Source organism: Ornithorhynchus anatinus, chromosome 8, assembly GCF_004115215.2.
Source record: "Ornithorhynchus anatinus isolate Pmale09 chromosome 8, mOrnAna1.pri.v4, whole genome shotgun sequence".
Classification (NCBI taxonomy): domain Eukaryota; kingdom Metazoa; phylum Chordata; class Mammalia; order Monotremata; family Ornithorhynchidae; genus Ornithorhynchus; species Ornithorhynchus anatinus.
Genome location: NC_041735.1, coordinates 5,914,797 through 5,942,421, shown reverse-complemented (window position 1 = coordinate 5,942,421; position 27,625 = coordinate 5,914,797). Strand labels below are relative to the sequence as shown.

At 47.2% G+C, this 27,625-nt stretch overlaps 1 protein-coding gene across 1 annotated transcript in view; it reads left to right on the top strand.

Annotated features, from left to right (window-relative positions):
* Window positions 1–27,625, top strand: part of SLC13A3 (solute carrier family 13 member 3) — a 53,223-nt gene that overhangs the window by 13,384 nt on the left and 12,214 nt on the right. Inside the window, exons 2-10 of the mRNA XM_029070838.2 lie at window positions 5,329–5,594; window positions 8,892–9,055; window positions 17,010–17,076; window positions 17,485–17,670; window positions 19,188–19,313; window positions 19,981–20,076; window positions 20,618–20,722; window positions 23,496–23,593; window positions 25,533–25,645. Of these exons, the coding sequence (XP_028926671.1) occupies window positions 5,329–5,594; window positions 8,892–9,055; window positions 17,010–17,076; window positions 17,485–17,670; window positions 19,188–19,313; window positions 19,981–20,076; window positions 20,618–20,722; window positions 23,496–23,593; window positions 25,533–25,645 (1,221 nt within the window). The remainder of the gene's footprint in view (window positions 1–5,328; window positions 5,595–8,891; window positions 9,056–17,009; window positions 17,077–17,484; window positions 17,671–19,187; window positions 19,314–19,980; window positions 20,077–20,617; window positions 20,723–23,495; window positions 23,594–25,532; window positions 25,646–27,625) is intronic.

Sequence of the window (27,625 nt, the reverse complement as noted above, 5' to 3'; positions counted from 1 at the left end):
TTTGATTCATAAAAATCACTAAGTCCGTCCCTGGCTTGATTCCTATTCCCAAGGCCGTATTTTCCAACAACCTTCATTTCCATTCCATTACCAACTCTTGCATTCCGATCCCCAGTGATAATCAACACATCTTGCTTGCAGCTTTTTATCAATCTCTCTCTGTGCTTCATCTTAAAACCCATCTGTTTCTTCTTGCTCTGCATCTGTCGTTGGGGCGTCCACCTGAGGTATCGTCCACCTGAATGGTTTTCCTCTGAATTTAACAGATATCAATTGGTCATTGATAGCATTATATCTGATAACTGTCTTAGTAATTTTCCTAGTCACTATTACCACTAAGCCATTTCTTCATTTTTCAGCATGAGCCGGGTAGTAGATGATGTGCTCATTCGATTGGAAATGCCCAGTACCAGTCCATTTCAGTTTGCTTATTCCTAGGATGTCGATCTTCAATCGGTCCATTTCATTCTGGACTATTTCCAGCTTTCCCTGGTTCGTATTCTGCACGTTCCGTATTCCGATACTAAGGATACCTTTACAGCTTCGGCCACTCATTCTCATATGGCAACGTCAGCGACCGGAGGTGCCCAAGTCTTTATTCCAACCACGTCATAAACACCCACGATACTTTGAGACGCCGTCCGCTTTTCCCCAGTAGCTCATTGAGTGCCTTCCAACCTGGGGGGCTCACCTTCCAGCACTGTATCTGAAGTCGTTCTGATATGTATATCCATAGAGTTTTCTTGGTAAAAATACAGAAGTGGTTTACCATTGTCCGCTTCCGTGCAGTGAAAACTTGAGTCCCTGCCATTGTCTTTGATCAACATTTTGATCATTTGATCATCCGTCTTTGACTTTTTCTCAGGTCGCTGCTGCCCAGCACAGGTGAATCAACTTTGACGCTTCCACTTAGACCTTTCCATTATAGGTAACCCTAGCGAGAGTTTCTGTCAATGGCATAGTTCTAAGCTTTATTGGCGTACGCAAATTCTGCCATGGTAAATAAATGGTGGTATTTGTTAAGCGCTTACTATGTGCAGAGCACTGTTCTAAGCATTGGGGGATACAAGGTGATCAGGTTGTCCCAAGTGGGGCTCACAGTTTTAATCCCATTTTACAGATGAGGGAACTGGGGCACAGAGAAGTGAAGTGACTTGCCCAAAGTCACACAGCTGGCAAGAGGCGGAGCCGGGATTAGAACCCATGACGTAAGACGTTGATTCATAGGAGAAAAGTGCCGGGGTAGATACAAGATAATCAGGTTGGACACGGTCCCTGTCCTACATGGGGCTCACAAAATTAATCTCCATTTTATGGCTGAGGTAACTGAGCACAGGGAAGTGAAGTGACTTGCCCAAGGCCACACAGCAAGCAATTGGCAGAATGGGGATTAGAAGCCAGATCCCTCTGACTCCCAAGCCTGTGCTCAATCTTCTAGGCCACGCTACTTCTCTGTATTCTTTCCCAACATTTAGTACGGTAATTATTGTGGTATTTGTTAAGCATTTGCTATGTGCCAAGCGCTGCTTACGGTAGATACAAGGTAATCAGGTTGGACACAGTTCCTGTCCCACGTGGGGTTCATGGTCTTAATCCTCACTTTACAGATGAGGGAACTGACACATGGAAAGGTAAAGTGACTTGCCCAAGATCACGCGGCAGACAACTGGCGGAGCCGGAATTAGAACCCATGACCTTCTGACTCCGAAGCCCTTGTTCTACCCAGCAGGTCCTTTGCCCCTCTTTGCCCACAAAGAGCAGGTCCTTATTAGCTGGTTGTTCCCGCCGTTCTGGGGGAAAGGTGGGAACGAGAGCAGCAGGAACAAACCAGCCCTCCTGTCCACCGGACAATCATTTCCCAGCTCAAAAATTAACCACCTGATGGGGCATTTTTCCATTTTTTTTCCAAGTTGGTATATTCTGCCTCAAACATCTAGACTTTAATCCTGCTGGAAAAGTATTTATTTTCCAAATGCAGCAAGGTGGGGGCTCACTGTTCAGGGAAAGAGACATCCTCCCCCCCCCTAGAAAATGTGGATGTGGAATGTGGGCCTGGACTTTGGTTCACCCAGGGGCAGCGGGCAAAACCAGCTAATGACCCATCACTCCCCCCAAGGCCAAGCACGGGGTGAGTCTGACTCACGGAAGCAGAATGGCTTAGTGGATAGAGCATCGGCCTGGGAGTCAGAAGGATCTGGGTTCTAATCCTGGCTCTGCCACTTAATAATAATATTTTTAAGCTCTTACTATGTGCCAGGCACTGTTCTAAGTGCTGGGGTAGATACAAGGTAAACAGTTTGTCCCAGGTGGGGCTCACAGTCTTAATCTCCATTTTACAGATGAGGTAACTGAGGCCCAGGAAGTTAAGTGACTTGCCCAAAGTCACACAGCCGATAAATGGAGGAGCCTGGATTAGAACTCACAACCTCTGACTTCCAAGCCTGGACTCTTTCCCCTAAGCCACGCGGCTTCTCACTTGTCCGCTATGTGAACTTGAGCAAGTCACTTCACTTCTCTGGGCTTCAGTTACGTCATCTGTAAAATGGAGATTGAGACTGTGGGCCACTCATGGGATGGGGATTGTGTCCAACTCAATTTGCTCATGTCCTCCCCAGTGCACAGTGCCTGACACGTAGCAAACACTTAACAGATACTATTATTATTATTATTATTACTGTTAATAAAAATCCCGGCTCCACCACTGCTGCATGATTGGGGGCCAGTCACTTAACTTCTCTGTGCCTCAGTTCCCTCTTCTGTAAGGGATTAAGACTGTGAGCCCCATGTGGGAAGAGACTGTGTCCCACCTGATTATCTTGTATCTACCCCAGCGCTTAGCACAGTGCTTGACACAAAGTAAGGGCTTAACAAATACCATCATCCTTTTTATTATCATTATTAGGACAATGGGTGGGAGAGGAGCCTAGTGAAAGTGGCAAACAACCAGGAGTCAGGAGAGCTGCTGTAGTCCTGGCTCTGCCACTTGGCTGCCGTGTGACCCTGGATGGGTCACAGCTTCTCTGAGCCTCTGTTTCTTCATCTGTAAAATGGGGAGAATAATTTATTCATTCATTCATTCAATGGTATCTGTGTCTGCAGACTGTGTCTGCATATTGTTGCATCGTACTCTCCCAAGCGCCTAGTATAGTGCTCTGCACAGAGTAAGAGCTCAATAAATATGACAGAATGAGTGAATGAATGAATGAAAATATCACAACGGTTCTAAGTCGGGCTCGGGAGCACTTAACAAATACCGTAAAAAATAAAGAGTTGTAGCCATCCAGGCTGGGTTTTCACTGCCTTTCCCTCAATTGATCCTAGCTAATGCTGGAGTCTGCTCTCCCAAGGAGCAGGTTAGGAGGAACTGTAGACCCCGAATAGTTTCCCTGCCCCGGCTTCCCAGAGAGAAGGCCATCCATTCCCACAGGGATTTTCAGGTTTGGGGCTGGAAGCAAATAATCTGGGATTAACAAGAGCTGTTCTCCTCCTGCTTGTGTTTTCTTTACCAAATACTTCTCTTGCATTCCTGCTTCCCCAACTCCTCTATGGTTGTATTCTGTGGAACGATAACTGTAGATATCGGACACACAAGGGGTTCACAGTCTTAGTAGGGAGAAAAGGTATTCAATCCTTGCTTTGTAGATGAGGAAATTGAGGTAACGAGACGCTAAGTGACTTTCCCAAAGTCACATAGCTGGCAAGGGACAGAGCTGGGTTTAGAATCCTGGTCCTCTGATTCCCAGACAAGGAGTGGAATCAGAATAGACTTTAAGAGTGTTGTGGGCAAGGAGTGTGTCTGTTTATTGTTATGTTGTGTTCTCCCAAGCGCTCTGTGTGCTCTGCACAATGACTGAATGAATGAAAGAATATATAAAATGGAACATTTTTATATTAGTACCGAGGATGGACACAGACAAATACATATTTAAGTGCAAGAGGAAGATACAGGTTTGGTAAGGAGCAGCATTTCGTAGAAGAAACATTGCTTTTGGGTTTTTTATGGTATTTCTTAAGCGCTTACTTTGTGTTAGACACTGTTCTAAAGGCTAGAGTAGGTATAGGCTAATCAGGTTGGACATGGGCCATGTCCCACATGGGGCTCCCATTCTTAATCCCTATTTTACAGCTGTAACAGAGGCCCACAGAAGTGAAGCTACTTGTCTGAGGTCACACAGCAGATAAGTGATGGAGTCGGGATTAGAACCCAGGTCCTTCTGACTCCCAGGCCCATGCTCTCTCCACTGTTTCTTGTAAGAGTATATCCTCTAGCTGTCCTCTGAAACACAGATGCTTGTAACCTGAAACTTGGCCTGGTTATCAACCTCTGGGCGAGTACACATCTGGAATCATAGCACTTGTAACCCCAAATCTACAATCATGGCGCCTGTAACATCCACAGCTCTAACATAATCCCCACACCTGCAGTTGCCATATAAGAAGCAGTGTGGCCTGATGGCAAGAGCACAGGCTTGGGAGTCAGAAGACGTGGATTCTAATGCCAGCTCCACCACTTTAAAATACCAACCTTGTGTCATTTGAATGACAGAACTATGCAACCGAGAAGCAGCATGGAGTAGTGGGTAGAGCACGGGCCTGAGAGTCATAAAGTCATGGGTTTGAATCCCAACTCCACCACAAGTCTGCTGTGTGACCTGGGGAAAGTTACTTCACTTCTCTGTGTCTCAGTGGCCTCATCTGTAAAATGGGGAATGAGACTGTGAGCTCCGCATGGGACAGGGACTGTGTCCAACCTGATCTGATTGTATCCACCCAGTTCTTAGTACAGTGCCTGGCACATAATTAAGCACTTAACAAATACATCATTATTATCATTATTATTATTATTGTCTGCTGTGTGACCTTGGGCAAATTCATTCAATTGTATTTACTGAGCGCTTACTGTGTGCAGAGCACTGTACTCAGCATTTGGAAAGTACAATTCAACAACGGATAGAGATACTTCTCTGGGCCTCAGTTCCCTCATCTAGGGATTAAGACTGGGCCCCCCATGTGGGACAGGGACTGTGTCCAGCCTGATTACCTTGTGTCTACCCAAATGTCTGGCACGTAGTAAGTGCTTAACAAATACCATCGTCATTATTATTCTATCTTCCTCTCCTCTTTTTCAAGTGTTTGGAAAGTACAATTCGGCAACAGAGACACTCTCTGGGCCTCAGTTCCCTCACTTAAGGATTAAGACTGGGATCCCCATGTGGGACAAGGACTGTATCCAGCCTAATTACCTCGTGTCTACCAAACGTCTGGCACGTAGTAGGTGCTTAACAAATACCACCGTCATTATTATTCTATCTTCCTCTCTTCTTTCAGGAAGGAAAGTGCCTCTTCGTCATCCTGCTCATGGCCCTGTACTGGTGCACAGAGGCCCTGCCCCTGTCGGTGACAGCTCTCCTCCCCATCGTCTTGTTTCCTTTCATGGGGATCCTGCCTTCCAGCAAGGTCTGCCCGCAGTACTTCCTGGACACCAACTTCCTCTTCCTCAGCGGGCTGATCATGGCTTCAGCCATTGAAGAGTGGAACCTGCACCGCCGAATTGCTCTGAAAGTCCTGATGATGGTGGGCGTCCAGCCGGCCAGGTAATGGGCCAACGCGGGCCGACGGGCTCCTCCCCGACTTCCCCTGAACAACCCAGTCCTGACAAAAACTCCACACCATTGGCTTCAAATCAGTCAATCACCTCCCCCCTTCCTGCCTCACCTCACTACCCTCCTACTACAACCCAGCCCGCATATTTTGCTCCTCTAATGCCGACCTTTTTACTGTGCCTCAGTCTCATCTATCTCATCCACATCCTGCCTCTGGCCTGCAACACCGTCTCTCCTCAGATCTGTCAGACAATGACTCTCACCCCCTTCAAAGCTTTACTGAAGGCACATCTCCTCCAAGAGGGCTTCCCAGACTAAGCCCCACTTTTTCTCTTCTCCCACTCCCTTCTGCGCCACCCTGACTTGCTCCCTTTGCTCTTCCCCACTCCCATCCCCACAGCACTTATGTACATATCTGTTATTTATTTATTTATTTCTATTTACGTCTGTCTCCCCAAGCTCTAGACTGTAAGCTCATTGTGGGCAGGGAATGTGTCTGTTTATTATTATATTGTACTCTCCCAAGCCTTAGTGCATGCTCTGCACACAGTAAGTGCTCAATAAATATGATTAAATGAATGAATGAATGCACAAACTTGCCTAAGGTCACAAAGTAGGCAGATGGCAGAGCTGGAATTGGAACGGAGGTCCTCTGACTCCCAGGGCTGTGTTCTTTCCACAGGGCTACAGTAATAATAATTATGGTATCTGTGAAGCACTTACTACTTCCAGGCACTGTACTAAGCACTAGGGTGGATACAAGCAAGTCGGGTTGGACGATGTCCCTGTCCCCTGTGGGGCTCACAGTCTCAATCCTCATTTTACATTAGATAACTGAGGCCCAGAGAAATGAAGTGACTTGCCCAAGGTCACACAGCAGACAAATGGTGAAACTGGGATTAGAACCCATGACCTTCTGACTCCCAGGCCCTTGCTCTATCCACTAGACCACATTACACACCACTACACTACGAGAAGCAGCGTGGCTCAGTGGAAAGAGCACAGGCTTTGGAGTCAGGGCTCATGAGTTCGAATCCCAGCTCTGCCACTTGTCGGCTGTGTGACTGTGGGCAAGTCACTTAACTTCTCTGTGCCTCAGTTCCCTCATCTGTAAAATGGGGATTAAGACTGTGAGCCCCACGTGGGACAACCTGATTCCCCTATGTCTACCCCAGCGCTTAGAACAGTGCTCGGCACCTAGTAAGTGCTTAACAAATACCAACATTATTACTACTTCTACACTGCTTCTCTAGGTGAACCTCTCTTTAGTAAGGAAGATGAGTGGATACCTCCAGCTGTGTATGGAAGGATGGGATTGGGAGGCTTTCAGCTCATTTAGACTCTGGTGTTCCGGCTTCGTCTCTCCTGGAGGGCCAGATCTCTGTCCAGTTGTAAGGGTTAAGGGATATGTACACATTGTAAGGCTTCCTGAAGGAATTCAGTTTGGACTTTATTCATTAACACCAATGACTGCCTGGACCCAGATTCAGCCGACTTCCTATGCTGAGTCTTTACAAAGTCCATGTTGCCCTTTGCAACGCGCGTTTTCCTCCCATGATGGCTTGGCTACTTTAGCTCAAGGTCCTTTGACTTTTTGAGGGTGGGGATTAATAATAATAATGATTATAATGATTATGGTATTTGTCAAGCACTTACTATATGCCAAGCACTGTTCTAAGCGCTGGGGTACGTACAAGGTAGTCAGGTTGTCCCACTTGGAGCTCACAGTCTTAATCCCTGTTTTAAGGATGACATAATTGAGGGACAGAGAAGTTAAGTGGCTTGCCCAGGGTCCCACAGCAGACAGGTGGTGCAGCCGGTATTTGAACCCATGTCCTCTGACTCCCAAACCCAGGCTGTTGCCACTAAGCCACGCTGCTTCTCTAGTAGATTGTGTCTACTTCCTCTTTTGTACCCTCCCAGGTGCTTAGTACAGTTTCACGTCCACTAACTACAAGATTGATTTCTAACTGGTAAATTAGTGACCAGTTTGCAGGGGGCTCTCAGAAGGGTGGGCTTTCTGAATGATGATGTGACTGGAGTTAGATCTTTTAGAGACTGGTGACTTCCTACTTATTGGGAGGAGAGGGGAGGTTAGGGATTAGTGGGTGGAGTTGAAGCTTCATACTGGACTCCCCAAGCCCAAGCCTAGTCTACGTAGGAACCGAGACCTGGTGCTGTGCTGGTTCAGCACCAAGCTGGAGCATGGAAGCAGTGTGGTCTGGTGGATAGAGCACAGTCCTGGGAGCTGGATTCTAATCCCGGATCCACTGCTTGTCTGTTGGGTGACCTTGGGCAAGTCACTTGGTTTCTCTGGGCCTCAGTTACCTCATCTAGTTTAGCTCATTATATTACCTCTGGTTTGCCATTATTCCTTCTACTTTTGAGTTAACCGGGTGGGCCAATATGGGCACTGGCAGCAACGAGTTTGACGCTAGCGGTAGGGAGGCACCTGAGTCCGAAAAGCCCGTCGGGATTTCCACCAAGGTTAAAATAAATGTTTGCCATTTTCCTCATGGAGATTCAACACCTTTTCTCCTCCTCCTTAGACCGTGAGCCTATGTGGAACCTGATGACCGTGTAACTCCCCCAGCGTTTAGTACCGTTCTTGGCACTTAGTAAGTGCTTAACCAAGCCCCCAATTCTTATACTTATGAATTATTATCACTAATAATAATTAGTAAGAATAATAATTATTACTATTCCCCCAGCCCTTAGCAGAGTATTTGGCACATAGTAACTGTGCTTAACAAAACACTTAGGTAGTAGTAGGAGTCGTAGTAGTAGGGATGGCCTAGTGGCCAGAGCCCGGGCCTGGGAGTCAGAAGGATCTGAGTTCTAATCCCAATTTCCCCACTTGTCTGCTGTGTGACCTTGGGCAAGTCACTTCCCTTCTCTGGGCCTCAGTGACCTCATCTGTAAAGTGGAGATTAAGACTGTGAGCCCCATGGGGGACAGGAACTGTGGCCAACCTGATTTGCTTGTATCCACCCCAGTGCTTAGAACACTGCCAGGCTCATAGTGGGTGCTTAATAAATACCACAATTATTATTAGTATTAGTAGTAGTAGTAGAGTAGTAAGTGACTGAGGTGGCCACTAGCCCAGCCCAACAAAGCCTCTCAACTGCTCAGATAGAATTGGTGCAGTTACCGCCCCTCTTGCCGCCCTCGCCACCCTCGCCACCCTCACCCTCCTCACCATCTTCACCTCCTTTGCCACCTTTACCGCCCTCTCCACCCTCTCCACCCTCGCCACCCTCATCTCTTGTCCGGTTTGACTGCCCTCAGGCTCATCCTGGGGATGATGATGACCACTTCCTTCCTGTCCATGTGGCTAAGCAACACCGCTTCCACTGCCATGATGCTGCCCATCGCCATCGCCATCCTGAAGAGTCTGTTCGGAGAGAAAGAAGCCACCAGGGAGCTCTGCCGAGAGAATGAGGAAATGGCAGGTGATGCCGGGAGCGGAAGGACACCCCGTTTGTTCGGAAAACTTGGAGTTTGGGCCCCGGGAACTGTGGGAGTGGGAGCTGGGATATCGCAAAAGGGAACATGGAAAGTAGGACTACAGAGTGAACGCCATGCTCTGTATGTTTTATCGGAGATAAGAAGCAAGCAGACAAGCGGCGTGACCTAGTAGAAGGAGCCCAGGCCTGGGAGTCAGAGGACTAGGGTTCTAATCTCGACTCTGCCAATTTCTTGCTCTAATATCTCGGGCAACTCCTTTCCCTTCTCTGGGCCTTAATTTCCTGAACTGTAAAATGGGTATTAAATACTCCCTCTCCCTCCTACTTAGGCTGTGAGTCCCTTGTGGGAAAGGCACTGTGTAAACTTGTATCTACCCCACTCCTTAGAACAGTGCTTGACACATAGTAAGCACTGAACAAATATCATAAAACAGAACAAACAGGAGATTGGGATTCATGTCTAATCCGAGGGCTAAGAGATACTTTACCTTTCCCCCAATTCTCATCCACAGTTTAGGCTTGTTCTGTTGAAGAACAGGGCAGGAGAGGGCAAGCGGGTATTTTATTCCCATTTTGCAGATGAGAAAAATGAGGCACCAAGAAGCTAAGTGATTTGTACAGCAAGCAAATTGACAGTCCTCTGACTCCCAGGCCCAGGCTCTTTCCACGAGGCTTTGCTGCTTCTCTGATTATAATAATAATAATATTGTTCTCCCCGCGTCTATGCTGAAAGCTCCTTTGTGGGCAGAGAATGTGTCTACCAACTCTTATATTCTCCCAAGTGTTTAGTTCAGTGCTCTGCATGCAGTAAATGCTCAATTCTTTCAATAGTATTTATTGAGCGCTTACTATGTGCAGAGCACTGTACTAAGCGCTTGGGATGAACAAGTCGGCAACAGATAGAGACAGTCCCTGCCGTTTGACGGGCTTACAGTCTAATCGGGGGAGACGGACAGACGAGAACGATGGCACTAAACAGCGTCAAGGGGAAGAACATCTCGTAAAAACAATGGCAACTAAATAGAATCAAGGCGATGTACAATTCATTAACAAAATAAATAGGGTAACGAAAATATATAATAAATGCCATTGATTGATTGATATATACTGTGTGCACTAGGTGTTGAGGCAAGTACTAGGATAGAAAGATATTTGCTCCATCAGGCTGATGAAGCTAATAATATGGTATTTTTTAAGCCCACACTCTTTGCGGAGCACTGCATTAAGCACTGGGGTACAAACAGGTTAATCAGGCTGGACACGCCTGATTACCAAATACCAATACCAAGTGCTTAACAAATACCATCATATTATTATTATATGGGAATCATAGTCTAAAGGGGAGAGAGAATGGGAACTTTATCCCTAATGTACAACTGAGGGAACTGAGGCACAGAGGAGTGATGTGATTTAGCCCACGATGACACAGGGTGAAGCCAAGATCCAGTACCCAAGTTTTCCTGCTCTATCCATTAAGCCACACTGCTCTGTCCCCTGTTTCACTGTGGAGTCCCAGTGTAGGTTTTCAAGTTATAAAGTGCTTAAACACTTTAAAAAGTGTGTTTACATGCTGCCAGCCAAAGGGGCTAGAGCTGTGTGTGTGTATGTGTGTGTATGTGTGTGTGACAGTGTGGACTTTTAGAAACTGGCACAAACAGACTCCCAACGTCAAAGTTCAGGACTTTCAAACTGATTTAGGACAAGTGGAAACAGATTTGCTCCTGGAATCTGATTAAAGGGGAGAACCAGCTACTCTATGTAATAATAATAATGATGATGGTATTTGTTAAGTGCATACTGTGCATACTGTGCATACAGTGCATACAGTGCATACTGTGACCTTGGGCAAATCACTTCACTTCTTTTTGCCTCAGTTCCTTCATCTGTAAAATGGGGATTAAGACTGTGGGCCTAAGGTTGGACAGGGTCTGTGTCCAACTTAATTAACTTGTACCTTGTACTTGTACCTTGTACTTGTAATTAACTTGAGAAGCAGTGTGGCGCAGTGGAAAGAGCATGGGCTTTGGAGTCAGGGCTCATGAGTTCGAATCCCAGCTCTGCCACTTGTCAGCTGTGTGACTGTGGGCAAGTCACTTAACTTCTCTGTGCCTCAGTTCCCTCATCTGTAAAATGGGGATTAAGACTGTGAGCCCCACGTGGGACAACCTGATTCCCCTGTGTTGACCCCAGCGCTTAGAACAGTGCTCTGCACATAGTAAGCGCTTAACAAATACCAACATTATTATTATTATTACCTACCCCAGTACTGGGAGCAGTGCTTGGCACATATTAAGCACTTAACAAATACTATTGTTATTATTATTATTATTATTATTATTGAGAAGCAGCATGGCATAGTGACGGGAGCATGGGCCCGGGCGTCAGAAGGTCATGGGTTCTAATCCCAGCTCCGCCACTCGTCTGCTGTGTGACCTCGGGCAAGTCCCTTCACTTCTCTGGGCCTCAGTGACCTCATCTGTGAAAGGGAGATTGAGACTGTGAGCCCCACATGGGACAGGGACTGTGACCAACCCGATTTGCTTGTATCCTCCCCAGCGCTCAGTACAGTGCCTGGCACATAGTAAGCCCTTAACAAATACCATCATTATCATCATCGTCATTATCATTGCGATTATTATTCTTAGTCCGGTCTCCCATAGCTTCTCCTGTCTCTCAAGGAGAGGGAATCCTTTCCCTAGACTTGCCTGGAGTAAAACTGGTCCGAACATGCTACTTCCTAGCCATGGCCCTAGTGAGGGAGAAGTTTGGGGCTAAGTAAATAATTAAGAGAGGGCAACACCTTTGCACACAGTAATCGTGTTTCTGACTAGGACCATGTGAGGGGAAAGCTGGAGCCTCTGACCCAAGTCCCTGCCCTGAGCTGAGGGCAGAGCACTGTCCAGTGGAGCGTGGTAGCTCCTCGAGGATGCTTCACAGCCTGGCGACTTTCTGTTTGTCCCCCAGGGATCAAAACAACAAGGGCACAATGAGGAATATCCACTGGAGTCAACCTGCCCCAGGAACCCAGCCTAATGATAATAGTAATAATTATGATATTTGTCAAGCGCTTACTACGGGCCGAGCACTAAGCGTCCATTTATTTATTTTGCACTTACCAGAGGCAAATGCTGTAGTAATAATAATGATGTTGGCATTTGTTAAGCTCTTACTATGTGCAGAGCACTGTTCTAAGTGCTGGGGTAGATACAGGGTCATCAGGTTGTCCCACGTGAGGCTCACAGTTAATCCCCATTTTACAGATGAGGTAACTGAGGCACAGAGAAGTAAAGTGACCTGCCCAGAGTCACACAGCTGACGAGTGGCAGAGCTGGGATTCGAACCCATGACCTCCGACTCCCAAGCCCGGGCTCTTTCCACTGAGCCACGCTGCTTCCCATGCAGTCGATTGATCATTGGTATTTATTGAGTGCTTACTGCGTGCAGAGAACTGTACTAAGCACTTGGGAGAGTACACTATAATAGAACTGATGGATATGTTGCCTGCCCACAAGGAATTTACAGTCTAGAGCCCTGGAAGCAGCATGGTCTAGTGGCAGGAGCGCGGGCTTGGGAGTCAGAGGACGTGGGTTCTAATCCTGGCTCCTCCACATGACTGCCGCGTGACCTTGAGCAAGTCACTTAACTTCTCTGGCACTCAGTTACCGCATCTGTAAAATGGGAATTAAGACTGTGAGCCCCATGAGGGACAACCTGATGACCTTGTAACTACCCCAGCACTTAGAACAGTGCTTGGCACATAAGTAAGTGCTTAACAAATACCATAATTATTATTATTACATAATGCAATAGACTGTCAGCTCGTTGTGGGCGGGGAATGTGTCTGTTTACTGCTATACTGTACTCTTCAAGCACTTAGTACAGTGCTCTGCACACAGTAGGCACTCAATAGATTCGATTGACTGACCACAAGCAGATTGGAAACTATCCCTGTCCCACGTGGGGCTCACAGTCTAAGGGGAAAAGGAAGAGGGGAATTGAACCCCATTTTACAGATAAGGAAACAGAAGCACAGAGAAGTTAAGTGAGTGGCTCAAGGTCACACAGCAGCCAAGCGGTGTAACCGGGATTCGAACCATGGTCTCCCGACTCCCTCGCCTGTGTACTTTCCACCAGCACATGATGGTTAGCCCGGATCAGCTGCTGCAGATGGAGGGACTTGGCCTGAAGGCAGCATGGCCTAGTGGAAAGAGCACGGGCCCGGGAGTCAGAGGGCACAGATTCTAATCCCAGCTCCTCCACATAATAGTAATAATAATTATAGTATTTGTTAAGCACTTACTATGTGCCAGGCAATGTACTAAGCGCTGGGTCTGCTGCGTGACCTCGGGCAAGTCACTTCACTTCTCTGGACCTCAGTCTCCTCATCTGTCAAATGGGGATCAAGACTGCGAGCCCCCCGTAGGACAGGGACTGTGTCCCACCAGACTACCTTGAATCTATCCTAGTGCTTAGAACAGTGCTTGGCACATACTAAGCACTTAACAAATACCACGATTATTATTATTTTGGAGGACTCGCTAGGGAAGAAGTGGGAAGGAGGTCAGAGTTTGTACTGCTGGGTTGTCATCTTGGGAGTGACTTTGACCACCCAGGATGTGTTATTAACTCTTATTTCCTGGCTGCCCCTGTGACCCAGTGACCAGCCCCTCCTGGGACACGTGCAAAGGTCATCGGGGAGGCTGCTGCCCCTGTAGCTCAGGGCCGCGCGGTCGGGGGGAGGCGGGAGGCAGAGGACCTGCTCTTTTTGATGCAGCTCTGCAACTTCTGAGATTGGCCTCATCTTTGCCCTTCCATCCTCATTTCCCCCGTCCCCCTGCAGACCAGCTCACCCTCCTGCCTCTCGCCAAGATCCCCTTCCCACTTTTCCCAGCCCAGGATCTGCCCGCTTCCAAGCCACTGGAGAAGCAGTGTAGCCTAGTGGAGAGAGCAAGGGCTGAGTCCAAGTCCCAGCTTCACCCCTTGCCTACTGTGGCATCTTGGGCGACTCCCTCATAATAATAACAATCATGGCACACGTTAAGCACTTACTATGTGCCCAGAACTGTATTAAGCGATGGGGTAGATGCAAGCTAATCAGGTTGGGTGCAGTCCCTGCCCCACGTGGGCCTCACACTCTAACTTCCCTGGGCCTTGATTTTCCTCATCTGTCCAGTGGGGATTGAGTTCCAGTTCTCCCTTCCCCTTAGACTCTGAAACCGCTGTGGATCAGGGACTGAGTCTGACCTGATGAACTTGTATCAAGCCCCGTGCTCAGTACAGTGTTAGGCACATAGTATGCACTTAACAAATTATGGCACGCACCCTCCATGCCTTGACAAACCCCACCCCACCCTTCCTTCAAAGCTTTACTAAAACTTGACCCTTCTATTAAGCCTTCCCAGCTAACACCCTCAACATACACAATCAATCCCTTAACAGTATTTACTGAGTGACTGCTATGTCCAGGGGACCTTAATAAATGCTTGGGAAAGTACCGTAGAATTAACACCCACAATCCTGCCCTCAAGGAGTTTACAGTCTCGCAAGAGCATCACAGTAGTTAACTAGGAGCCCTGAACACCTATGTAAATCCATGTACAAATGGATTATATGTTTTATCATTTAATAATAATAATGTTGGTATTTGTTAAGCGCTTACTATGTGCCGAGCACTGTTCTAAGCGCTGGGGTAGACACAGGGGAATCAGGTTGTCCCACGTGGGGCTCACAGTCTTAATCCCCATTTTACAGATGAGGGAACTGAGGCACAGAGAAGTTAAGTGACTTGCCCACAGTCACACAGCTGACAAGTGGCAGAGCTGGGATTCGAACTCACGAGCCCTGACTCCAAAGCCCGTGCTCTTTCCACTGCGCCACGCTGCTTCTCTATCATCTGTCTTTTGGCTATCGTACGTGAATCTTTACATGCCTGGAGGTGCCTGATCTTTTTGCTCCTAAAACGGAAAGCTCTTCGAGGGCTGGAGTCTTTCCTCTGTGCATCCTCCAGTGTCGAGTTCCGTGAGATCTGCCCACAGTGGGCATTTCACACGGAGTGTTGACTGACTGAGCTATTGTCTTCCTGGGAGGTGGAAAATGATCTCTGGAGGGTGGTTTACCTGACTATGACCTTGGACCGAAGATGACCAACATTTGGGGGAACAGTACCACTCTCCCCGCTGTAATTCTGGGGCAACATGTCTGCGTGGGAAGCGGTATGGCCTAGTGGATAGAGCAAGGGGCTGGGAGCCAGAAGGACCTGGGTTCTCATCCCGGCTCTGCCACTTGTCTGCTGTGTGACCTTGGGCAAGTCACTTCACTTCTCTTGTCCTCATCTGTAAAACGGGGATTAAGACTGTGAGCCTGTGTCCCCAACCTGATTATTTTGTATCTACCCCAGCACTTAGAACAGTGCTTGACACATAGTAAGTTCTTAACAAATACCATCATCGTCAGTGAATGTTCACTGGGCCATGAATGTTCCATCTTGGCCTTGTGGAAACTGGAGAGAGGTCGAAAGAAGGGTCAAGGTAGGGTGAATTTAACTCCGCATCCTCTAGGCTGTAAGCTCCTTGTGGGCAGGGAATCTGTCTACCAACTCTGTTGTACACTCCAAAGCGCTTAGTACAGTGCTTTGCGTAGAGTGAGTACTCCATAAATACGATTGACTTGTTCACACCCACCCTTAGCCACAGGAAAAAGCTTCGTCATGGCCCAACCCCTGCTTTATGTGAGAGGTTGCAAGCTTGTTGTGGGCAGGGATTGTGTCTGTTGTTATATTGCACTCTCCCAAGTGCTTAGTACAGTGCTTCGCACACAGTAAGCACTCAATAAATATGATTGAATGAATAAATGAATAAAGCATAGCTTTCCTTTGGGTTATCTCACTGTCCCGATTCCAGACAACATGGAGGAAGGAAGTGGTTCTTTTTGCTTTGGTTTGGGCCCAAAGTGGAAGAGAGCCTAAGGCAGGCTTGTACTCCCACCCACCCAGTCTCCTATCGATCAGTCAATTAATCAGTCGATCATATTTATAATAATAATGATGATGGTATTTGTTAAACGCTTACTATGTGTCAGATACTGTTCTAAGCACTGGGTGGGTACAAGATTGTCAGGATGGACACAGTCCCTGTCCCATATAGTGCTCACAGACTTAATCCCCATTTTCAGATGAGGGAACTGAGGCCCAGAGAAGGGAAGTCACTTGCCCGAGGTCACACATGACAGAGCCGGGAAATGAACGTGGGTCCTTCTGGCTCCCAGGCCCGTGCTCTCTCCACTAGGCCATCTTCCTTCTCATTTATTGAGCACTTACCATGTGGAGAACACTGTACTAAGCACTTGGGAGAGTACAATACAGCAGAGTTAGTAGACATGTTCCCTGTCCACAACAAGCTTACAGTTCAGAGGGAAAGACAGACAATAATATAAATACAGAAATTGCAGATATGGGTGTAAGGACTGTGTGACTTTTGGGGGTGGTGGTAAATAAATGGAGCAAATCAGGCAAGGCATAAGGGAATGAGAGAAATGGAAATCAAGGCCTGTCAGGGAAGACCTCTTGGAGGAGATGTGCCTTCAACAAGGCTTTAAAGGTGGGGAGAGTCATTGTCGAATATAGAAAGGGAGGGTGTTCCAGGACAGAGGCAGGAAGTGGGCGAGAGGTCAGCGATGAGATAGACGAGATCGAGGTACCGTGAATAGGTTGGCATCAGAGGAGCGAAGTGTGTGGGCTGAGTTGGAGAAAGGCCCGTTCTGAGCTGAGACAGGCCAGGAGGAAAAATGTCGAGCTTCCTTATTGATGATTCCCGGGAGCCTGTCAGAGAGGGAGAGCCAAGGGGTTGGAGAAACACTTTTGCAAGCTGATTTGGTTAGGATTGGGCTGGGATTTGGCTGTGTTCGGTGGATTAAAGAGAGGCTTTTGCTCTTTACTTTCCAGCTGGCTTTCAGAGAAATGGCCTGTACACTGTCCCCACTGAGATGCGATTTCTGGCCAGCGCAGAGGAGTAAGTTAATCATCAAGCCTGCAACTGGCACCCTGGCTTCCCAGACCCTTTGGGAAATTCGTTTGAGGTGCCGAAATCCCCTTTGATTTGCCATTCAAAATCCTCCTGGGGAGTAGTTCTCTGGGGCCTGAGGAAATAGTTTCGGGGGTTCCAAACCCAGCTCCATCAGAGGAGAGGGCACCTTGCCGAAACGAGGGGTCCGGGCCGGGGGAAGGTCCCAGAGGGGGTTCCAACCACCAGGAGAATAGTTTGAAAGTGAGGAACTGACGCTTCCGGGTCCAGTGCCCGGAAGCTTTTCTCCACGAGGCTGAGGTACAGATTCAAAGCGAGCAGCTGGTCCTTGAGTTGGTGGCATGATGGGTTGGGCAGTGGGGTTTTTCATGGGCTTCTCTCTTGAAATGTTCCAAGCAAAGGGCGACCGGAAGAGGTGGAGGCTGCCCCCGAGGGCCCCGGCGATGCCAAGAAGGAGGAGGAGGCCCGGAAGAACATCTGGAAAGGCTTCCTCATTTCTATCCCCTACGCGGCCAGCATCGGCGGCACTGCCACGCTCACGGGCACTGCCCCCAACCTCATTCTGCTGGGTCAACTGAAGAGGTACCCGACAAAGCTTGCTCCGGGCTCATCGGCTACTCAAGCACTGGCCCGCTGTGCTTTGGGGCAGCCTCTTGCTTTCGGCTAGCCGATCCGATTTCCTTTTGCATTGAAGCCCCCAAATGTTGACCCCGGTGCTTCTGATGAGCTGCTGCTGCTGAATAAGAATCTTGCATCATAATAATAATAATATCAGGCCATGTTGCTTCTGAGCAATGGGACTTAGGTTATATCTGCACTCCCACTGACTTTCAGTCTCCTCTTCCGTGAGGAGCACTGTGCATGACCAGAGTAGCAGAGCTCCAAACTGCTATCTGGGGTAACCAGGGCAAGCTTTATTTTTATTTTTATTATTATTATTATTGTTTTGCTAAGCATTTACTATATTCTGTTATATTATGGTTCTAAGTGCTGAGATAGTTACAAGCTAATCGGAATGGACACAGTTCCTTTGTCCACATAGGGCTCACAGTCTTAATCCTCATTTTACAGATGAGGGAACTGAGGTCCAGAGAAGTGAAGTGACTTGCCCAGGGTCACCCAGCAGATAAGTGGTGAAGCTGGAATTAGAGCCCAAGCCCTTCTGACCTCCAGGTCCGGACTTTATCCGCTAGGCCATGCTGCTTTAGTGAAGTGCACGGCATCCAAGAGGCCCTCAATAAATACCATTCTTCCTCCTCCTCCTGCCATTTGTTTGGCATTAGTAGGTTTCCTTGGTTGCTGGATCCCACCTTCCAGTGTTTAGGATGTGGTTTTCTGGTGGGTGGAGGGGGGGTCAGCTCCCCCGTTAGATGGTAAGCTCCTTGAAAGCAGGGATCGTGTAGACCAACACTGTATTTTTGTAGTCTCCCGAGGGCTCAGTACAGTGCTCCTCACACAACAAGTATTCAATAAGTACTTTCGATTGCCCTTGCCCGTGATGCTCAGATTAAAAAAGATTAACAGGCGCTGCCCCACCATGCCCCAATTTCCCGCCCAGGCCCTGTGAAGAGGGGCTTCACTTTTCTACCTCCTCCTGGTTTTATTTTGGCCTTAACATTAACCCCGCTACTCTCCTACTACAACCCAGCGGGCACACCTTGTTCCTCTAATGCTCACCTTCTCAGTGTACCTCCATCTCGTCTATCTCACCACCGATCTCTCACCCTCATCCTGCTTCTGGCCTGGAACCCCCTCCCTGCTCATATCAGACAGATAATTGCTCTCCCCCACTTCAAAGCCTTATTGAAGGCCCATCTTCTCCAAGAGGCCGCCCCTGACTAAGCCCTCCTCTTCTCCCACTTCCTTCTGCGTCACCCTGACTTGCTCCCTCATTCACCCTCCCTCCCATCCCCACAGCACAGCTGCATATACCTATAATTTATTTGTTTATTTATGTATAGTAATGTCTGTCTTCCCCTCTAAACTGTGAGCTCTTTGTGGGCAGGGAATGCGTCTGTTTTTGTTGTATTGTACTCTCCTAAGCATGAATGAATGAATGGAACATTAATGGACCTTCTTTTTTCCTCTGTTTGCCCAAGTTTCTTCCCCCAGTGCGACGTGGTGAACTTTGGGTCCTGGTTTGTCTTTGCGCTGCCTCTAATGCTGCTGTTCCTCCTCTCCGGGTGGCTGTGGATCACCTTCTTGTATGGCGGCATTCATCTGAGGTACTCTTTCCCAGCACGTATTGGGCACCACCTACGAGACACAGCCTCTGTAGGCTTATAGTGAATCAATCGATCAATGGTACTTACTGAGCGCTTACCGTGTGCAGCTCCCTGTACTGAGCACTTGGGAGAGTACTTTGGTCAGAGGGGTGGATCATCGCATCCCTTTTTGGAAGAGTGCGGAGAAAAAGGAAGGGGAAAGAGAGAGAGAGGGAGACATTCTACTGAAACATGTCTTCCCTGAGCGGATTCACGAGGCTCTTCTTTGAGCTCATCTCTAGACTATGAGTTCGTCGTGGGTAGGGAATGTGTCTGAGTGTTGATGTATGTAGTCTCCCAAGCACTTAGTACAGTGCTTGGCACACAGTGAGCGCTCAGTAAATTCGATTGAATGGGTGAATGAAATGCTAGTGGTCACAGTCAGAGAGCTCAAGGGTAGGATAAGACTAATAATAACGATGGGATCTGTTGAGAGATTACTATGTGCCAAGCACTGTATTAAGCGCTGGGCCACACAGAACTCTCCCTACCCCCATGAAGCAGGTTCTGATGTGATTCCCAAACTGCCAGGGTCGGCTGCACCGGGCAGTGTCCCCCTACCCCTCAAGTGGAAGGAAACCAGGGTCTAAGCTTATGATCACCCCTCAAGCTCTGTCTGTCTCACCAGGGGCTGGAGGAAGAAGAAGTCTGAAATCAGAGCGGATGCCGAAGACCGAGCCCGGGCGGTGATAAGAGAGGATTACCAAAAGTTGGGACCAATCAAGTGAGTGCCTCGGGGACAAGCGGGGAAAGTCTCCTTGGACGGTGAATGGGCCCCTTTTCTCTTTTGGACTTCCCAAGCGTTTGGTACAGTGCATTACACCAGTGGGCCCTCGGTAAATGCTATTGCTATTCCTGTTAGTACTAGTTCTTTGACTTACTTCTACTACTCTCGTTGTGAGCAGGGAACGTGTCCGTTTATTCTTATACTGTCTTCTCCCAAGTGCTTAGTGCGGTGCTCCACACACAGTAAGCGCTCAATAAATACGATCTACTGACTGAATGACTGACTGTCTCCGTCACTCTACCCTGAGGAGATGGGGATGGCTGACGTGGAGGGAAATAGAGGATCGGGCTTGGTCGAATTTTCCCAAGAAGCCTTTCCTCTCCCTACAGGGTGTCCGGGTCCTTTTTGTTCTCCGAGCTTGGCACCCACTCAGACAGGCTGCCTTTCTGGGCCTGCTTTGGTGGACAGTGTCCAATCAGGATGGGGCTCTTTGCCAGCCTGGAATTAACCCTCCACTGCCTTCTTTTTTGTGTCGCAGGTTTGCCGAACAGGCGGTCTTCTTCTTCTTCTGCTTGTTCGCCATCTTGCTCTTCTCCAGGGACCCAAAGTTCATTCCCGGCTGGGCCAGCCTTTTCACTCCCGGGTGAGATACCACTGATGAGCAAGCTCCCCTTTAGACTGTAAACTTATTGTGGGCAGTGACATGTCTGCTTATTGCTCTATTGTACCCTCTCAAGCGCTTACTACAGTGCTCTGCACACGGTAAGTGCTCAATATATACAATTGCCTGACTGACTGACAACTCCAGAGACTAATTACCCTTCCCTTCTTCAAAGCCTTATCAAAGGCCCAGCTCCTTCAAGAGGCTTTTCCTGACTAAGCCCTCCTTTCCCCTTTTTCCTCTTCCTGTGCCACCCTGCTTCTTTTATTCATTCCCCCCGCCCCACCAGCCCCACAGCACTCATGTACGTATCTGTCATTTATTTATTAAAATTAATGTCTGTCTTGCCCGCTAGCCTGTAAGCTCATTGTGGGCAAGGAATATGTGCACTTATCATGATATTGTACACTCCCAAGGGCTTAGTACAGTGCTTGGCACACAGTAAGCGCTCAAGAAATGCGATTGACTGACTAACCGATCCCCACCCCTTCCTAGGGACCCCAGATCACACATCCCATTTTTCCGGAGGTTAAGGTTGGTAGGGGTGGGTACCCAGAAAGCTGGGGCCATTCCAAGAGTCTCGGTGGGCCCCGAAGGATAGAGAAGGATGACTGGAAGTCCAGCTGAAAGCTGGGTGGGTAATTCCTCAGAGTGCTCTTCCAGGAGACAATTGCTCCCTTGTGACCAGTTTGGGATGTCTCTGAAGCAGCGTGGCTTAGAGGACAAGTCCACGTGTCTGCTGTGTGACCTTGGGCAAGTCACTTCACTTCTCTGGGCCTCAGTTACCGTATCTGTAAAATGGGGATTAAGACTGGGACTCCCATGTGGGACAGGGACTGTGTCCAACCTGATTAACAGTGAATATTGAGAAGAGAGCTTGGCACACAGTAAGCACTTAAGAAGTATTATTATTATGTGTTCCGGGTCCTTCGATTCATCTCCCACTCGGGACCTCTTGACCTCTTTTCAGGAGGAAAATCAAAAGTCTAAGGCTTCGGGATGCTCCGAGTCCAAAACAGGCTGTGTTACTTGTCAACCCAACCTGGGTTTCTCTCAGAGGTCATAGACAGGGATCACTCCATCTTCCCTTCACAGTTTTCTTCTCAGAAATAGCCATAAACTGAAATTCCTCAAACGGACTGGGAATTCCTGATTGCTTTCCTGGTGGCATGTCTGTGTGAGCTAAAAATGTAGCTTGGAGAGGAATGAGAGGAACCAACTGCTTTCAGGCTGTTCAATGGCCTAATCTCCTTTAATAAATCGGGAAGCAGCATAGCTTAGTGGAAGGAGCATGGGCCTGGGAGTCAGAGAACCTGGGTTCTAATCCTGGCTCCACCACTCGTCTTTATTGAGAAAATTGAAAACATCAGGAGTGAGCTAAAATCTCCCCTGCTCTCCAGTCCTTCTTTCCTCCTGCCCCTTCTTCAACCCTCCCATCTTTCCCAGCAGTATCTCAAGAGGATTTATATTAATTTCTGTCTCCTCTAAACTGTAAGCTTGTTGTGGGCAGGAGCCTATACTCTCCCAAGTATACAGTATAGTGGTCTGCACAGAGTACGCGCTCAATGAACGCGATTGGCTGACTATGTGACTTTTTCCTATGTGATAGCAGGCTGATCGTCTGCTATGTGACCTTGGGCAAATCCACCGAATTTCTGTGGCCCCCTCCATTTCCTCATCTGTAAACTGGAGATTTAATTCTATTACCTCTATTTAGCCTGTGAGCCTCATCTGAGTCAGAGACTGTGTCCAACCTGAATATCTTGTATCTACCCCAGCATTTAGTGCACTGCTTGGCACATAGTAAGCACTTAACAAACATCATCATCACCATCATCATCAAATGGAATTTATTGAGTGCTTATTGTATGCAGAACACCATACTAATAAATAAATAATGTTGGTATTTGTTAAGCGCTTACTATGTGCCGAGCACTGTTCTAAGCGCTGGGGTAGACACAGGGGAATCAGGATGTCCCACGTGGGGCTCACAGTCTTAATCCCCATTTTACAGGTGAGGTAACTGAGGCACAGAGAAGTGAAGTGACTTGCCCACAGTCACAAGTCACTTCAGTCAACTACTAAGTAGTTGTTCTATTGTACTCTCCCAAGCACTTAGTACAGTGTTCTGCACCATAAGTGCTCCAGAAATATGATTGGCTGATTGAGAGAACAACAGAGTTAGTGAACACATTCCCTGCCCAAAACAATCCGAATATTCATTCATTTAATTGTATTTATTGAACACTTACTCTATGCAGAGCACTGTACTGAGTGCTTGAGAGAGTACCATACAACAATAAACAGACACATTCCCTGCCTATAACAAGCTTACAGTCTGGCGGGGGGCGGGGCGGGACAGACATTAATATAAATAAATTACAGATCTGTTCATAAATGCTGTGGGGCTAGGAGCAGGCAAGAACTAATGGAACAAATACTATTATTATCATTATTATTATTATCATCCTGATGTCCAAGGACAACGCAGAATTTCTATGGCTTGTGGCCAGCACCCATCACATGACTTGCCCCCTTTATACATTCCCCTCTCAGCCCCACAGCACTTCTGTATATGTCCGTCATTTATTTCTATTAATGTCTGTCTCCACCTCTATACCGTAAGCCTGTTGAGGGCCGGAAATGGGTCTGTTTATTGTTATTTTGTACTCTCCTAAGCATTTAGTATAGTGCTCAGCACGCTGTAAATGCTCAATAAATACAACTGACTGACTGGCTGACTGATTCTTTGTAGCTTCCTCTCAGATGCTGTCACTGGAGTTGCCATTGTAACTATGCTGTTCTTCTTCCCATCGCAAAAGCCATCTATTAAGTGGTGGTTTGACTTGAAAGGTAAGTCAAGCCTCGGGTCTCTGCAGATTCCAAAGGGAATGGCTAGCGGGAGTGTCAGATCCTATCAGAAGTCATTGGATTCACTGGATCGATTCTGGACTGGCTCCATCAACCTGTTCTTCTCTCTATCTCTCTTTTAATTGTATTTGTGAAGGACTTACTACGTGCCAGGCACCGTACTAAGTGCTAGGTAAATACAAGCTAATCAGATTGGACCCAATCCATGACTCACATGGGTCTCACGGTCTTGGTCCCCATTTTACAGATGAGGGAACTGAGGCACAGAGAAGTTAAGTGACTTGCCCTAGGTCACAGAGCAGACAAGTGGTGGAGCTGGATTAGAACCTACATCCTTCTGACTCCCAGGCCAAAGCCCTATCCACTTGGCCACACTGCTTCCCCAACACTCTCAGCTCTCAGTACAGTGGTCTGCACACAGCAAACACTTAATAAATACTACTATTATTTCTACTACCAGATTCTACTCTGAGCTGAAAAATTGAATGTCAGAACCTTTTGTCTCAGATTACTGTGGCTGAATTGGGCATGGCCAGTGGGGCTCTTAGTTGCCCCACTGACCCCCTCCAATGATCAGTGTTTGAGCCCCACGTGGTCAATCCTTCTCTAGGTGGGAAAGATACCTATTTTCCTTCCGGTGTATCTGGTAATTTCTGAGAAGTTGCTTTGTCTCCTTTGAAAAGGAAAATGGTCATTTACCCCCTCTGCTAGGAACTATTTGGATCAAACCAAATGAGAAGCAACATGGTCTAGCTGAAAGTGTATAGGCCTGGGAGTCAGAGGACCTGGATTCTAATCCAGGCTCTGTCAACTGGTGACTGTGTGACCTTGGGTAGCTCACCCAATTTATCTGTGCCTCAGTTACCTCATCTGTAAAATTAGGATTAAAAGTCCTCCTCCCTTCAATTTAGATTGTGAAGTCCATGGCAGGGACTGTGTCCAACCTGCTAAACTTCTATTTCCCCCTGTGCTTAGAACAGTGCTTGACACATAGTAAGTCCTTAACAGATTTCGTTAAAGGAAAAAAAAAAACAGACTCCTCCCAAAACATTGGCAATTTTAACGGCTTTAAAGATTGCTCTCATGTGAGGCTGGCTTTAACGTTTTGTGGCATCAAAACTAGAACAAGCACTTTATGTGCCAAGTAAGCTCCTTTTGAGGCGGGGAACATGTCCCTTCAGTCAGCCAATTGTATTTACAGAGTGTTTACTGTGTACAGAGCACTGTATTAAACATTTGGAAGAGTACAGTGTAGCAATAAACGAACACATTCCTTGCCCACAACGAGCTCACAGTCGAGATATATATATATCAATATATGAGTATCAATATCTGTCAACCCCTCTAGACTGTAAGCTTGTCATGGCAGGGACTGTGTCTATTTATAGTTATATTGTACTCTCCCAAGCACTTAGTACAGTACTCTGCACAGTAAGTGCTCAATAGATATGATTGATTGAATGAATGAATGAATATAAATAAATAAATTACACTGTTTTGTATTCCCCAAGCACTTAGTATAGGTCCTGCATATTTCCCTAGTGCTTAGTACAGTGCCTTGTGCCAAATGGAGACACAGTACTGCTACTCCTACTAAGTAACAAAGATCTTCATAGGTTGTGTAAACTGTTTTCCCATCCCTTTGAAGATAGAACGCACCTCTTTGGTGAAATTCGCTTCCATACTTGGAGATGATGTGATAATTAATTAATTCAATTGTATTTATTGAGCATTGACTGAGTGCTGAGCACTGTGCTAAGATCTTGGGAGGTAACAATATAACAGTAAACAGTTTCCCTGTCCACAATGAGCTTACAGTCTAGTGTGACCAATCACTGACCACCGGCCACACGGGGGGAGGTGCTTGGACACAACCTGATTCTGAGGCTTCCATGGTGGGCGGGGGGTTTTCTCTGCCTAGCTCCCAACACGGAGATGAAGCCCCTGCTGACCTGGAGAAAGGCTCAGGAATCCGTGCCCTGGAACATAATTCTGCTGCTGGGAGGAGGGTTCGCCATGGCCAAAGGCTGTGAGGTAACGGAGCCACGAGGCTGCAGCATGTCCACCTGTAGTCTGAGGAGGGAAGACCGTGCTCACCAGTGGGATTTGGGGTAGGGGATGGGGAGGACCAGAGAGAAGAGCGCCAAAAAAATCCCTGCGACCGGTTGCTCGGTAACTTTCCTTCAGTCGATATTTAGGGCAAGAATCTTGAACTTCACAGCTAGAAGAGAGTCACTGCCTGCAGTCAGTCAGTCAGTCGTATTTATTGAGCGCTTACTGTGTGCAAAACACTTGGGAGAGTATGATATACAATATATACGGCACACATAATATATACAATATAACAATGTAACAGACACATTCCCTGCCCACAACAAATCCTCTGCCTCTGTGCCAGAAAATGCCTAAATTACTCAGATCGGGTAGTGTGCCTTTCATTTTTGGAGTTCTCCAGAGGTGGAAGCCAGTTCTGGAATTTAGTTATTCAGGAGTTAGAGTTCTTTCTTTACGTCTCACCTATCTCATTGGCAAAGGCAAATCCTTATCTTTGGCTCAGTCTTCTGAAGTAATGGAGAGAAAATGGTCGTGATGATATAAAGGTTGTTATTGTCACCCTCAGCCTTCTCTTCTCCATCCTTGGTTTCTTCCATCTTTCCCCGCAGGGATGTTTTCCCCAGTTAAATCCCTCTTTTGCTATTAATGTCATTATTATTGTTAACAATAACAATAATAACAGTAAGGGTATTTGTTAAGTGCTTACTATGTGTCAAGCTCTGTTCTAAGCACTGGGGTAGATACAAGCTAATCGGGTTGGACACAGTCCCTATCCCATGTGGGGCTCACAGTCTTAAACTGCATTTTACAGATGAGATAACTGAGGCCCAGAGAAGTGAAGTGACTTGCCTGAGGTCACATAGCAGGAAAGTCTATTTACTGTTGTATTGTACAATCCCAAGTGCTTAGTTCAGTGCTCTTCACACAGTAAGCGCTCCGTAAATATCATTAAATGAATAAATGAATCTCCTCCAAGAGACCTTCTCTGACTAAAGCCTCCTTTCCTCTTCTCCTACTCCCTCCTGCGTTGCCCTGACTTGCTCCCTTTATTCATTCCCCTCTCCCAGCTACACAGCACTTACGTATATATCTGTCATTTATTTATTCATATTAACGTCCATCTCCCCCTCTAGACCCTAAGGTCTATGGTCAGGTACTGTGTCTGTTGTTGTATTGTCCACTCCCAAGTGCTTAGTAGAGTGCTTTGCACACAGTAAGCCCTCAATAAATACGATTGAATGAAAAATGAATAGCGGGTGAGAAATGTGTCTGTTTATTGCTATTCTGTACTCTCCCAGGTGTTTAATACAGTGCTGTCCACACAGTAAGAGCTCAGTAAATACGACTGACTGGTCACCTTTGATTAAAACCTGGAACAGACTCTAAATGCTCGGAAGAATCTCCAACCCTGGAGAACTTTAAGAGAAGCAAAGGCAGTTACCTGTTGGTTAATTTAGAGATACTCCCAGCTGTAGGCAGAGGGCTGGTCCAAGTAACAATAATAATAATAATATTGTGATTATGATAATAACTATTTGTTAAGCAGTTACTATGGTCAAGCACTGTACTAAGTGCTGGGGTAGATACAAGATAATCAGGCCCCACATTATTTGTACTGATGCTATTGATGCCCGTTATGATGTCTGTCTCCCCCTTTAGACTGTGAGTCCGTTGTGAGCAGGGATTGTCTCAGTTGCTGAATTGTACTTTCCAAGCGCTTAGCACAGCACACAGTAAGCGCTCAATAAATACAATTGAATGGATGAAGTAGGACGGACAACAGGTATTGAAATCCCGTTTTACCGATGAGGGAACCGAGGCACGGAAGTTGAGTGACTAGCTCAAGGTCACAGAGCAGGTACATGGCAGAGCTGGGATTAGAACCCAGGCCATCAGATGATGATGTTAAGCGCTTACTATCTGTCAAGCACCGTTCTAAGCCCTGGAGTAGATACAAGC